Below are 12,121 nucleotides of genomic sequence, written 5' to 3' on the forward strand. Positions count from 1 at the left end.
GGTTGTTGAGGAGATACTGTTGGTAGCCCCTTGGGCGGCTAGTTGCTCACAGTTGCACGTCTATTCGCTCGTACGTATCTCTGCAGGCGTCGTTCATCCCTGTGGCCTATGGCCTGTGGTGTACCACAGATGCCTCGGCGCTAGTCATGGATAGTGCCGTTTTGCATACACGGTGTACCTTAACCACTGCGGCATGCGAACAGTTTAGCCGTTTCAGAGATGCTTCCACCCTTGGCCTGACGGTCAATGATCATGGCCTTTTGGACGTCGAATAAATCGCTCCTTTTTCGCATTACGACAACGACTGCACTCTCTACACTCTCCACCATTGCTAGTGCTGTCACCTGCTGTCTCTGAGTGCTTATTACACGTTGATGTCGAACACGGGCGGTCGGCACGTTAATATGACTGGATCGAGTGTATCTCTTGTCAAGCCAACAATAACTCCACAAACTGGATGTGTATTTATTCCACGTAATAGTCTTCTGGGAGCTGTTGTTGTGCAGTAAAGTTGTGGAAATACACATCAGCTGTCCATTGCACAAGCAATTTGGACTTTTTTCCCCTTGGAGGCCGGGTTTCTATCTTGTTCTTCCGATGAAATAAAATGATCCTATGGCATTGTTGGCAGGGAGGCCCCATGCGGGGGAGTTCGGCCGCCGTATTGCAAGTTCTTTTTAGTTGACACCACTTCCGCGACTTGCGAGTCAATGATGGTGAAATGATGATAAAGGACACACAACACCCAGTCATGTCGAGGCAGAGCAAAACCCTGCCCCGCCGGGAATCGAACCCGCGACCCCGTGCGCGGGAAGCGTTGTATTGTGCGGACGGAATATCGTGATGCCAACGAATTTCGGGACACCTTGATCTATTTACCATTCCAAAGACATGCAACTGACGACACTGTAACCTGCAAACCACACCAAACGTTATGTCAACATGCGGTAGGAGTCCGATAACCACCCATCGACGTAGCATTGCGTAAATCGTTAGTGCATGCCGTCTGCACCAGATAGCAAAAACCTCGGATCGAGAACGCTGTCGCGCGGGGTAGCTGCGTGGTCTAGGGCGCCTTGCCACAGTTCGAGTGGCTTCACCCTGTCGGAGGTTAGAGTCCTCCATCGGGCATGTGTGTGTGTGTTGTCCTTAGCGTAAGTTAGCACATTATATACCCTACGTGGCGTTGTAACGAGAAGGAAGCGACTCTGCCTTACTTCTCTGATTTCTGTATCACTAGCCTGATTTCTTGCTGCTTCTGTAGTCCGCCCCTCGTCGGACAGTAGTAGCGCTCAGGCGCCAGATTCAATGTAGGTGATCCTGCTGAAGTGGAGTGTTTCGGGATGCCAGTTTTTAAATGTCGACAACGATTTGTACTATACTCGTTTTAATGAAGAAAATACTTTGACACACACATAACCGAATTTGCAACATGGTGGCTCTGTGCTACGCCGTTATTCAACCCTTTAACATAGGTACAAAGAAGGTAGCTGCGAAGGAAACAACAGAAGAAATACTTCAGTTGATTGATGAAAGGAGGAAGTACAAACATGTTCCGGGAAAATCAGGAATACAGAAATACAAGTCGCTGAGGAATGAAATAAATAGGAAGTGCAGGGAAGCTAAGACGAAATGGCTGCAGGAAAATGTGAAGACATCTAAAAAGATACGATTGTCGGAAGGACAGACGCAGCATACAGGAAAGTCAAAACAACTTTTGGTGACATTAAAAGCAACGGTGGTAACATTAAGAGTTCAACGGGAATTCCACTGTTAAATGCAGAGGAGAGAGCAGATAGTTGGAAAGAATACATTGAAAGCCTCTATGAGGGTGAAGATTTGTCTGATGTAATAGAAGAAGAAACAGGAATCGATTTAGAAGAGATAGGGGATCCAGTATTAGAATCGGAATTGAAAAGAGCTTTGGAGGACTTACGGTCAAATAAGGCAGAAGGGATGGATAACATTCCATCAGAATGTCTAAAATCATTGGGGGAAGTGGCAACAAAACGAATATTCACATTGGTGTGTAGAAAATATGAGTCTGGCGATATACGCGATCTGACTTTGGGAAAAGCATCATCCACACAATTCCGAAGACGGCAAGAGCTGACAAGTGCGAGAATTATCGCACAATCAGCTTAACTGCTCATGCATCGAAGCTGCTTACAAGAATAATATACAGAAGAATGGAAAAGAAAATTGAGATTGCGCTAGGTGACGATCAGTTTGCCTTTAGGAAAAGTAAAGGGACGAGAGAGGCAATTTTGACGTTACGGCTAATAATGGAAGCAAGGCTAAAGAAAAATCAAGACACTTTCATAGGATTTGTCGACCTGGAAAAAGCGTTCGACAATATAAAATGGTGCAAGCTGTTCGAGTTTCTGAAAAAAGTAGGGGTAAGCTATAGGGAGAGACGGGTCATATAAAATATGTACAACAACCAAGAGAGAATAATAAGAGTGGACGATCAAGAACGAAGTGCTCGTATTAAGAAGGGTGTAAGACAAGGCTGTAGCCTTTCGCCCCTACTCTTCAATCTGTACATCGAGGAAGCAATGATGGAAAGAAAAGAAAGGTTCAGGAGTGGAATTAAAATACAAGGTGAAAGGATGTCAACGATACGATTCGCTGATGATATTGCTATCCTGAGTGAAAGTGAAGAAGAATTAAATGATCTGCTGAACGGTATGGACAGTCTAATGAGTACACAGTATGGTTTGAGAGTAAATCGGAGAAAAACGAAGGTAATGAGAAGTAGTAGAAATGAGAACAGCGAGAAACTCACCATCAGGATTGATGGACACGAAGTCAATGAAGTTAAGGAATTCTGCTACCTAGGCAGTAAAATAACCAATGACGGACGGAGCAAGGAGGACATCAAAAGCAGACTCGATATGGCAAAAAAGGCATTTCTGGCCAAGAGAAGTCTACTAATATCAAATACCGGCCTTAATTTGAGGAAGAAATTTCTGAGAATGTACGTCAGGAGTACAGCATTGTATGGTAGTGAAACATGGACTGTGGGAAAACCGCAACAGAAGAGAATGAAAGCATTTGAGATGTGGTGCTATAGACGAATGTTGAAAATTAGGTGGACTGATAACGTAAGGAATGAGGAGGTTCTACGCAGAATCGGAGAGGAAAGGAATATGTGGAAAACACTGATAAGGAGAAGGGACAGGATGATAGGACATCTGCTAAGACATGAGGGAATGACTTCCATGGTAGTAGAGGGAGCTGTAGAGGGCAAAAACTGTAGAGGAAGACAGAGATTGGAATACGTCAATCAAATAATTGAGGACGTAGGTTACAAGTGCTACTCTGAGATGAAGAGGTTACCACAGGAAAGGAATTCGTGGCGGGCCGCATCAAACCAGGCAGTAGACTGATGACCAGAAAAAAAAGTTAACGTCGATATGCAGCAGGATTGTAAAACGACACGTGGCGTTCACTGATAACTAATACTTACACTTTATATCTTGTTTAACAGCTGAACTATTTACTCGCGACCGTTCTTTAGCACTGCCCCAGTTACTCGACCGTGCGTTTTGAGTGGCGCCTCGCTACTAACTCGCCCTCTCTTCCCGGCGGACAAGAGAAACCCCACCTTTCTCCCTCAGCCAATAAGGACACTTCGCTCGTTTCCTAGACACACACACAGACACACACACACACACACACATATATATATATATATATATATATATATATATATATATATATATATATATATATATATATATATATATATATATAGGGCGAGTCAAACGTCCTTGGACACACACCTTCATAAGTTGGAAGATTAAAGGGAAAATTGAAATGTGATGATGGGAACATAGGTTTGACGTGGGGCCACAACTTTTGGAAGTGAATGGCATTCATGGCCGCCATCTTGAAACGCGCCATTTTGGATTCAAGTCACTTTTTTTTTTTTTTAATGGGAAGGGGGGGGGTTTATGACACATCAAATAACACTCACTTGAGCTCTGGAATTGAGTGGTGTCATTTGTTTTTGTCTATCTTGTACAGTTTAGAAGTTATTAATGTGGTTGCGGCGACTACAGTTGTGCATTGCACGGGATGGACAACACGTAGAACATGTGTTGTAGCAGTCGGTATGAAGGTGATTTCCCAACTTTGATCATTAATAACTTTTAAACTGTACAAGATAGACAAAAACGAATTACACCACTAAATTCCAGAGCTCAAACGGGCGTTATCTGACGTGTCATACACCCCCCTTCCCATTTAAAAAAATTACTTGAATTCAAAATGACGGAGTTCAAGATGGCAGGCCTGAATGACGTTCACTCCAAAAGTTGCAGCCCCACATCAAACCTGTGTTCCTATCATCACATTTCAATTTTCCGTTTAATTTTCCAACTTATGAAGGTGTCCAAGGACTTTTGACTCGCCCTATATATATCCAAACTTCAGCCAATGGGCGTTCAGATCGCTGTTGCTAGGAGGATCCGACGTCACGTTTTCGGACATTGCGATGGAATTTTGTCTCGGAATACTGTTTCAGATTGTAAGATCCTACTTCCGAATAATCTAATCTTGTCCCTACTAAGGCTGCACAACATTGCCTCCTATGATTTCATCACTAATGCTCCTTGTTGACGCTTAATTTTCAAACGTACATGTAGCCTGGCTGCTACTGAGCATTCACGATCGCATAAATGTGCGTCATACTAGGCTTAAACACGTGAAGGGAATGCACGTATGCATTACAACGTTACGCTGCCATATGATAAGGCAGCCCACACTGTATCTGCGTGATTAGCTGCACTTTAATTATAACCGCCCGGTGTTTACCATAGTTTCTGTGCTTCCTTCCACTGTTACTTGACACTAAGGCAGTTATACGGGATGTTACAAAAAGGTACGGCCAAACTATTAGGGAAAATTCCTCGGACACAAATAAAGAAAAGATGTTATGTGGACATGTGTCCGGAAACGCTTAACTTCCATGTTAGAGCTCATTTTAGTTTCGTCAGTATGTACTTCGATCCACCGCCACGTGTGTGGACTGACGAGAATCCGCACGCAATTGTGCAATCACGTCATCAACACAGATTTTCTGTGAACGTTTGGGCAGGCATTGTTGGTGATGTCTTGATTGGGCCGCATGTTCTTCCACCTACGCTCAATGGAGCACGTTATCGTGATTTCATACGGGATACTCTACCTGTGCTGCTAGAACATGTACCTTTACAAGTACGACACAACATGTGGTTCATGCACGATGGAGCTCCTGCACATTTCAGTCGAAGTGTTCGTACGCTTCTCAACAACAGATTCGGTGACCGATGGATCGGTAGAGGCGGACCAATTCCATGGCATCCACGCTCTCCTGACCTCAACCCTCTTGACTTTCATTTATGGGGGCATTTGAAAGCTCTTGTCTACGCAACCCCGGTACCAAATGTAGAGACTCTTCGTGCTCGTATTGTGGACGGCTGTGATACAATACGCCATTCTCCAGGTCTGCATGAGCGCATCAGGGATTCCATGCGACAGAGGGTGGATGCATGTATCCTCGCTAACGGAGGACATTTTGAACATTTCCTGTAACAAAGTGTTTGAAGTCACGCTGGTACGTTCTGTTGCTGTGTGTTTCCATTCCACGATTAATGTGATTTGAAGAGAAGTAATAAAATGAGCTCTAACAAGGAAAGTAAGCGTTTCCGGACACATGTCCACATAACATATTTTCTTTCTTTGTGTGTGAGGAATGTTTCCTGAAAGTTTGGCTGTATCTTTTTGTAACACCCTGTATTTATGTGACGACAAAAATCAAAAGGGGAGTACTGATGCGTTTATGGGTGAGATGATAGTTTAAATTATCCTACCAGAACGATGTTCATTTTATTGCAGATGGCAAATGGCTGTTTATGTCAAAGGCACATTATGGTTCAAATGGCTCTGAGCACTATGGGACTTAACATCTTAGGTCATCAGTCCCCTAGAACTTAGAACTACTTAAACCTAACTAACCTAAGGACATCACACAACACCCAGCCATCACGAGGCAGAGAAAATCTCTGACCCCGCCGGGAATCGAACCCGGGAACCCGGGCGTGGGAAGCGAGAACGCTACCGCACGACCACGAGATGCGGGCAAAAGAAAGGCACATTATGACAGAACATTGAGCAGTGCTTATTTCTGGTTTGAGTGGTCTTCAAAGTGGAACTTAAATACTTATTTGTACTTGTAGATTCTCTATACGCTCTGTGTCCTGAAGTATTGTCAGACGTTCTGTAGACCATCTCTCGACCTCAAAGATGAATTTGGATGAATGTCATTTAAGAAATCGTGGAGTGTGTGAAACCCTTGTTTAGGTCGCGCTGCTTTTGTGTGTTGCAGGCGCCTGGGGCCTGAAGCTGCTGGAGGCACGCATCCCGTCGTACGTGGTCCGCAACCAGAGCGTGACGCACCAGTGCCTGTTCGACCTGGAGGGCGAGGCGCTCTACTCGGTCAAGTGGTACAAGGACGGCCGCGAGTTCTACCGCTACGTGCCCCGCGACGCGCCGCCCGCGCAGCTCTTCCCGCTCGCTGGGGTCACCGTAGACGTGAGTACCACACCCTCATCTCCGACTGACAAATCTAGAGAAAGTTATCTGCTGTCTCAAGGATGTAAGAGACGATCGGGAAAAAATTTGCCGTACAGACACCCAGAGGAAATTCAAGAACGACACGGCAGTATCACTTCTTTTGTGTGAGAGCAATTTATGGATCGCTATGACCAAAGCACGAAATGAATTCAAGACACAGGAGCGCTTTCTGAAAGGAATCGATCACCGTAGCAGATGTAACACAAAGGCAATTAATATCATCTCAGTACTAGCCAATCATCATGAATACAGGTAAACTCACCATATCCTTTGAATTGGCTATGATCGGTTACCAAAACTAGCCGTTCACAACAGAACGATACACGAAAGCAGAGGTGGCCTTATACAGGGTGTCCAAGCTATCTTGTCCACCCAAAATACACTCCTGGAAATTGAAATAAGAACACCGTGAATTCATTGTCCCAGGAAGGGGAAACTTTATTGACACATTCCTGGAGTCAGACACATCACATGATCACACTGACAGAACCACAGGCACATAGACACAGGCAACAGAGCATGCACAATGTCGGCACTAGTACAGTGTATATCCACCTTTCGCAGCAATGCAGGCTGCTATTCTCCCATGGAGACGATCGTAGAGATGCTGGATGTAGTCCTGTGGAACGGCTTGCCATGCCATTTCCACCTGGCGCCTCAGTTGGACCAGCGTTCGTGCTGGACGTGCAGACCGCGTGAGACGACGCTTCACCCAGTCCCAAACATGCTCAATGGGGGACAGATCCGGAGATCTTGCTGGCCAGGGTAGTTGACTTACACCTTCAGGAGCACGTTGGGTGGCACGGGATACATGCGGACGTGCATTGTCCTGTTGGAACAGCAAGTTCCCTTGCCGGTCTAGGAATGGTAGAACGATGGGTTCGATGACGGTTTGGATGTACCGTGCACTATTCAATGTCCCCTCGACGATCACCAGTGGTGTACGGCCAGTGTAGGAGATCGTTCCCCACACCATGAAGCCGGGTGTTGGCCCTGTGTGCCTCGGTCGTATGCAGTCCTGATTGTGGCGCTCACCTGCACGGCGCCAAACACGCATACGACCATCATTGGCACCAAGGCAGAAGCGACTCTCATCGCTGAAGAGGACACGTCTCCATTCGTCCCTCCATTCACGCCTGTCGCGACACCACTGGAGGCGGGCTGCACGATGTTGGGGCGTGAGCGGAAGACGGCCTAACGGTGTGCGGGACCGTAGCCCAGCTTCATGGAGACGGTTGCGAATGGTCCTCGCCGATACCCCAGGAGCAACAGTGTCCCTAATTTGCTGGGAAGTGGCGGTGCGGTCCCCTACGGCACTGCGTAGGATCCTACGGTCTTGGCGTGCATCCGTGCGTCGCTGCGGTCCGGTCCCAGGTCGACGGGCACGTGCACCTTCCGCCGACCACTGGCGACAACATCGATGTACTGTGGAGACCTCACGCCCCACGTGTTGAGCAATTCGGCGGTACGTCCACCCGGCCTCCCGCATGCCCACTATACGCCCTCGCTCAAAGTCCGTCAACTGCACATACGGTTCACGTCCACGCTGTCGCGGCATGCTACCAGTGTTAAAGACTGCGATGGAGCTCCGTATGCCACGGCAAACTGGCTGACACTGACGGCGGCGGTGCACAAATGCTGCGCAGCTAGCGCCATTCGACGGCCAACACCGCGGTTCCTGGTGTGTCCGCTGTGCCGTGCGTGTGATCATTGCTTGTACAGCCCTCTCGCAGTGTCCGGAGCAAGTATGGTGGGTCTGACACACCGGTGTCAATGTGTTCTTTTTTCCATTTCCAGGAGTGTATCTCTGGAACAATAACACCTATTGGAAAATGACTTTCATCGGTATCAATGTAGGGCTGGGGCCCATGAATGTACATATTTGGAAACATTCTAAAACGAAAGCATATGTGTTTTTTAACACAAACTTATATTTTTTTAAATGGACCTCCTATATTTTTTCTTCTGCAATCCATAGCATGACAAAGCACATACACAATGGCGTTGATTGCATCGCAATATTCCCATTACATCCCGAGATATTGAGACGCGAAGTTGACGCTTGAAACACCCGACATGCGCTGCTAGCGCACGTCCTGAGGCTCAGGCGTGAACCCCATGCTGCCCGTAATGGCGATGTGATTGACATGTGTAATCACACCTCCATACTTATCGAGAGGGACACTTACTTGTCAATCACATCTCGATTACGGGCAGCATGGGGTTCACGCCTGAGCCTCAGGACGTGCGCTAGCAGCGCATGTCGGGTGTTTCAAGCGTCAACTTCGCGTCTCAATATCTCGGGATGTAATGGGAATATTGCGATGCAATCAACGCCATTGTGTATGTGCTTTGTCATGCTATGGATTGCTGAAGTAAAAATACAGGAGGTCCATTTTAAAAAAAACATAAATTTGTGTTAAAAAACACATATGCTTTCGTTTTAGAATGTTTACAAATATGTACATTCATGGGTCCCAACCCTACATTGATACCGGTGAAAGTCGTTTTCCAATAGCTGTTATTGTTCCAGAGATATTTTGGGTGGACAAGATAGCTGGGACACCCTGTATAGTGGTACAGTTCCGCAGACCTATGCCGTGACGTAGATGATAAAGATGATTCTTAACGGTAATCATTTCCATATAGTGTTAGGAACATAAAGCTTATTGAAACCACCGTTGAAACCCATCTACGCTATGTGATCAAAATATCTGAACACTTATTAGCGGACATAAAAAATGTTCAAATGTGTGTGAAATCTTGTGGTACTTAACTGTTGAGGTCATCAGTCCCTAAGCTTACACACTACTTAACCTAATTTATCCTAAGGACAAACACACACATCCATGCCCGAGGGAGGACTCGAACCTCCGCCGGGACCTTAGCGGACATAAATGTGGCGCGCGTCCACCCTTTACCTTTATGACGCCTTGTAAGCTACTGGGGACGCTTTCAACGATGCGTCTGAGTAATTTTGGAGGAATGGCATATTATTCTTCTTCAAGGGCCGACATCAGAGAAAGTAGTGAGGTTGCACGTTAGTTTGGAGCGTTCTGGCTTATCTGAAAGGTATTCCACTGTGTCCAGATCGGGACTCTGGACAGGCTGGTCCATTTGAGGAATGTTATGTCCACAAACCAATCACTCACAGACGCCGCTTTGAGGAGGACGCATTGCCATACAATCATCGTTTCCCAAATGTTCCTCTGCTGTACAGAGTACACAATGGTGTAAAGTGTGTTCGTGTATTTTCTTAATAATGTATCACAGCGATCCGATCATGAATCACAAGTTTAATCAGCTAATTAATTTCGCTCGAGGATGACCATCTTCAGACTCGAGTAAATCCAGTATACTGCATAATTAGTGTCAATGCATTCGTGGTACAGTCACATTAATCAGCTTCGGCACAAAATTAAAAAGAAAACTGACTACTGTGGGTATCTTTTATGTGAATACAAGGTGTCTGTTCCTTCGCACATGTCTGAAAGAAAAGGCACCAAGGCAACCGCAGCTGTGATACGTATTGTGTAAATTGAAGGTGTTGGGAAGGGGGGAGGGGGGAGGAAAGGAAAGGGAGGGTTCATTACATCAGCTTCACCAACTTCTTGTGGAGTCAGCGGCAACGACTGAGAACGTGTGCCGGATCGGTATACGATCCTGGGATGTCCCACTTGCTAGGCAGTTGATTAATAACTGCGCCACCCATATACAGTGTTTATCGCAATGGACTATCTCGGTACGCCCCTAAGCCGACCCACACTCCCTCCTACACCAGGTGTCCACAGCCCATTCCGTGTCCCCTTGCCCGCTATTTTGAGATTCCCGCAGGAGGTTGAACTTGATTGTGCATCCGCACTGAAGATACTGAATTCATATTAATCGAGGCGAATCAGTTAAGTGAATGCGTGGTGTTTGTTCTTCCGGACATCGGAAATCTCAAAGTCGCGAGCGAGAAGGACATGGATGGAGACTGTGGGTAGGTCGCGCTAGATTGTACGTGCCGAGACAGTCCGCGCAGTTGCGATAAACAATTCGTGTGGGTGGAGGAGTGGATAACGCAACTACCTAGGAAGCAGGAGATTCCGGGCTCGAATACTGAGCCGGCACGCAGCTGAATTCCTTTTGTTTCATTTCTCTCGCCTCCTCCACATTCATTTTACATACTATGGACATCATTAGACCAGACATGCTGACACTTTAAAGGAAGGAACTATACTTATACCTGCCAACGGCTTTGAACATCTATTTTTGCCAACGTACTGAGGATAGATTGAAGTCATCACTATCTATTATAACTGTATGAGTGGGGTCCCTATTTGAGATGATACTCAGCTCCTTTTCAACCTTTCAGCAACTGTATCGTCCGAGTCATGTGGTCATTAAAAAAAACCAAGTATTATTTCATTCTGGTTTGAAGTATAACCACCCATAATAACTCACAGGAACTACCTACTTCAATTTAGCAACAATATACACTATTTCTTTCAGCAACAAAGGAAGTAAGATCTGAGTTTAACGTCCCGTCAACAACGAGGTCGTTAGAGACGGTAACAGCAACAAACACGCCGCCACCAATGTATTTAATCTTCCCATTTATGAACACCGACAGGATCTTCGCAAAACTTTCGACTGAACATACCTCCGGCCTTAACCAGATTTATAATGTTTTGACCTTCGGTGTCTTCTCTTAGCATTTGGAGCTCTGGTGATTTCCCTAAAGAGCTACTACAATTTACTGCTACAACATCTGGATCTAACCTAGTCCTGTTGTTGGTCTGTAATATTTGAGACTAAAGCCTATCTTCTTTTCTTTCCCACCCTGAACCTCACCTAAAAAACCTCCCAGTTTACTCGATACAGTCCCCGCTATTACTACTGCCGCCTCCTGTGTGTAACGGACCCCTAACCTATTAAGCGGGACCCAGTATATCATTACGCTATGGCGCAAGTGAAGGAACATGTAGCCTACAAGGTCGCAGAGCCATCTGAGACTCAAATGCAGGCCCTCCGCTCGGCTCTGCGCCAAAAGTCTGCAATCGATCCTGTCGATAATGCTACAGATTCTGCCTTCTTCTCGCAAGCAAGACTAGCGGTCTTCACCACTTCATCTAGTAGCACGTATCGAGAGAGAATCTTTTCTGATCTAAAATGACACGCAGCGTTAGTGCCAACATGATCCACCACCAAGTGCAGTGGCTGAACCCTGTCCTCTTTCTAACATCCAAAATGATCCGTTCCACATCTGGGACGACTCCACATTTTATGCATGCAGAGTGCACACTGGACTTATTTCCCTCCTTGCCAGCCACATCCTAAGGGGCTGGCCGCCATATGCAAATTTTAAAAATTTTGTGTTAAGTTCTATGGTACCAAACTGCTGAGGTCATCGGTCCCTTGGCTTACAGACAACTTAATCTAACTTACGCTAAGGACAACGCACACACACCCATGCCCGAGAGAGGACAGAAATACGGTTGAATGCTACCAGTTATTA

At 46.1% G+C, this 12,121-nt stretch overlaps 1 protein-coding gene across 1 annotated transcript in view; it reads left to right on the plus strand.

Moving 5' to 3' along the window:
• The first annotated feature begins 5,819 nt into the window (after positions 1-5,819).
• The window catches only part of LOC126092790 (cell adhesion molecule 2-like), a 164,060-nt gene continuing 157,758 nt past the window's right edge, over positions 5,820-12,121 (plus strand). The window contains exons 1-2 of the mRNA XM_049908518.1: positions 5,820-5,831; positions 6,349-6,579. Coding sequence (XP_049764475.1) covers positions 5,820-5,831; positions 6,349-6,579 — 243 coding nt within the window. The remainder of the gene's footprint in view (positions 5,832-6,348; positions 6,580-12,121) is intronic.

The sequence above is a fragment of the Schistocerca cancellata genome, chromosome 7 (genome assembly GCF_023864275.1).
Source record: "Schistocerca cancellata isolate TAMUIC-IGC-003103 chromosome 7, iqSchCanc2.1, whole genome shotgun sequence".
NCBI lineage: Eukaryota > Metazoa > Arthropoda > Insecta > Orthoptera > Acrididae > Schistocerca > Schistocerca cancellata.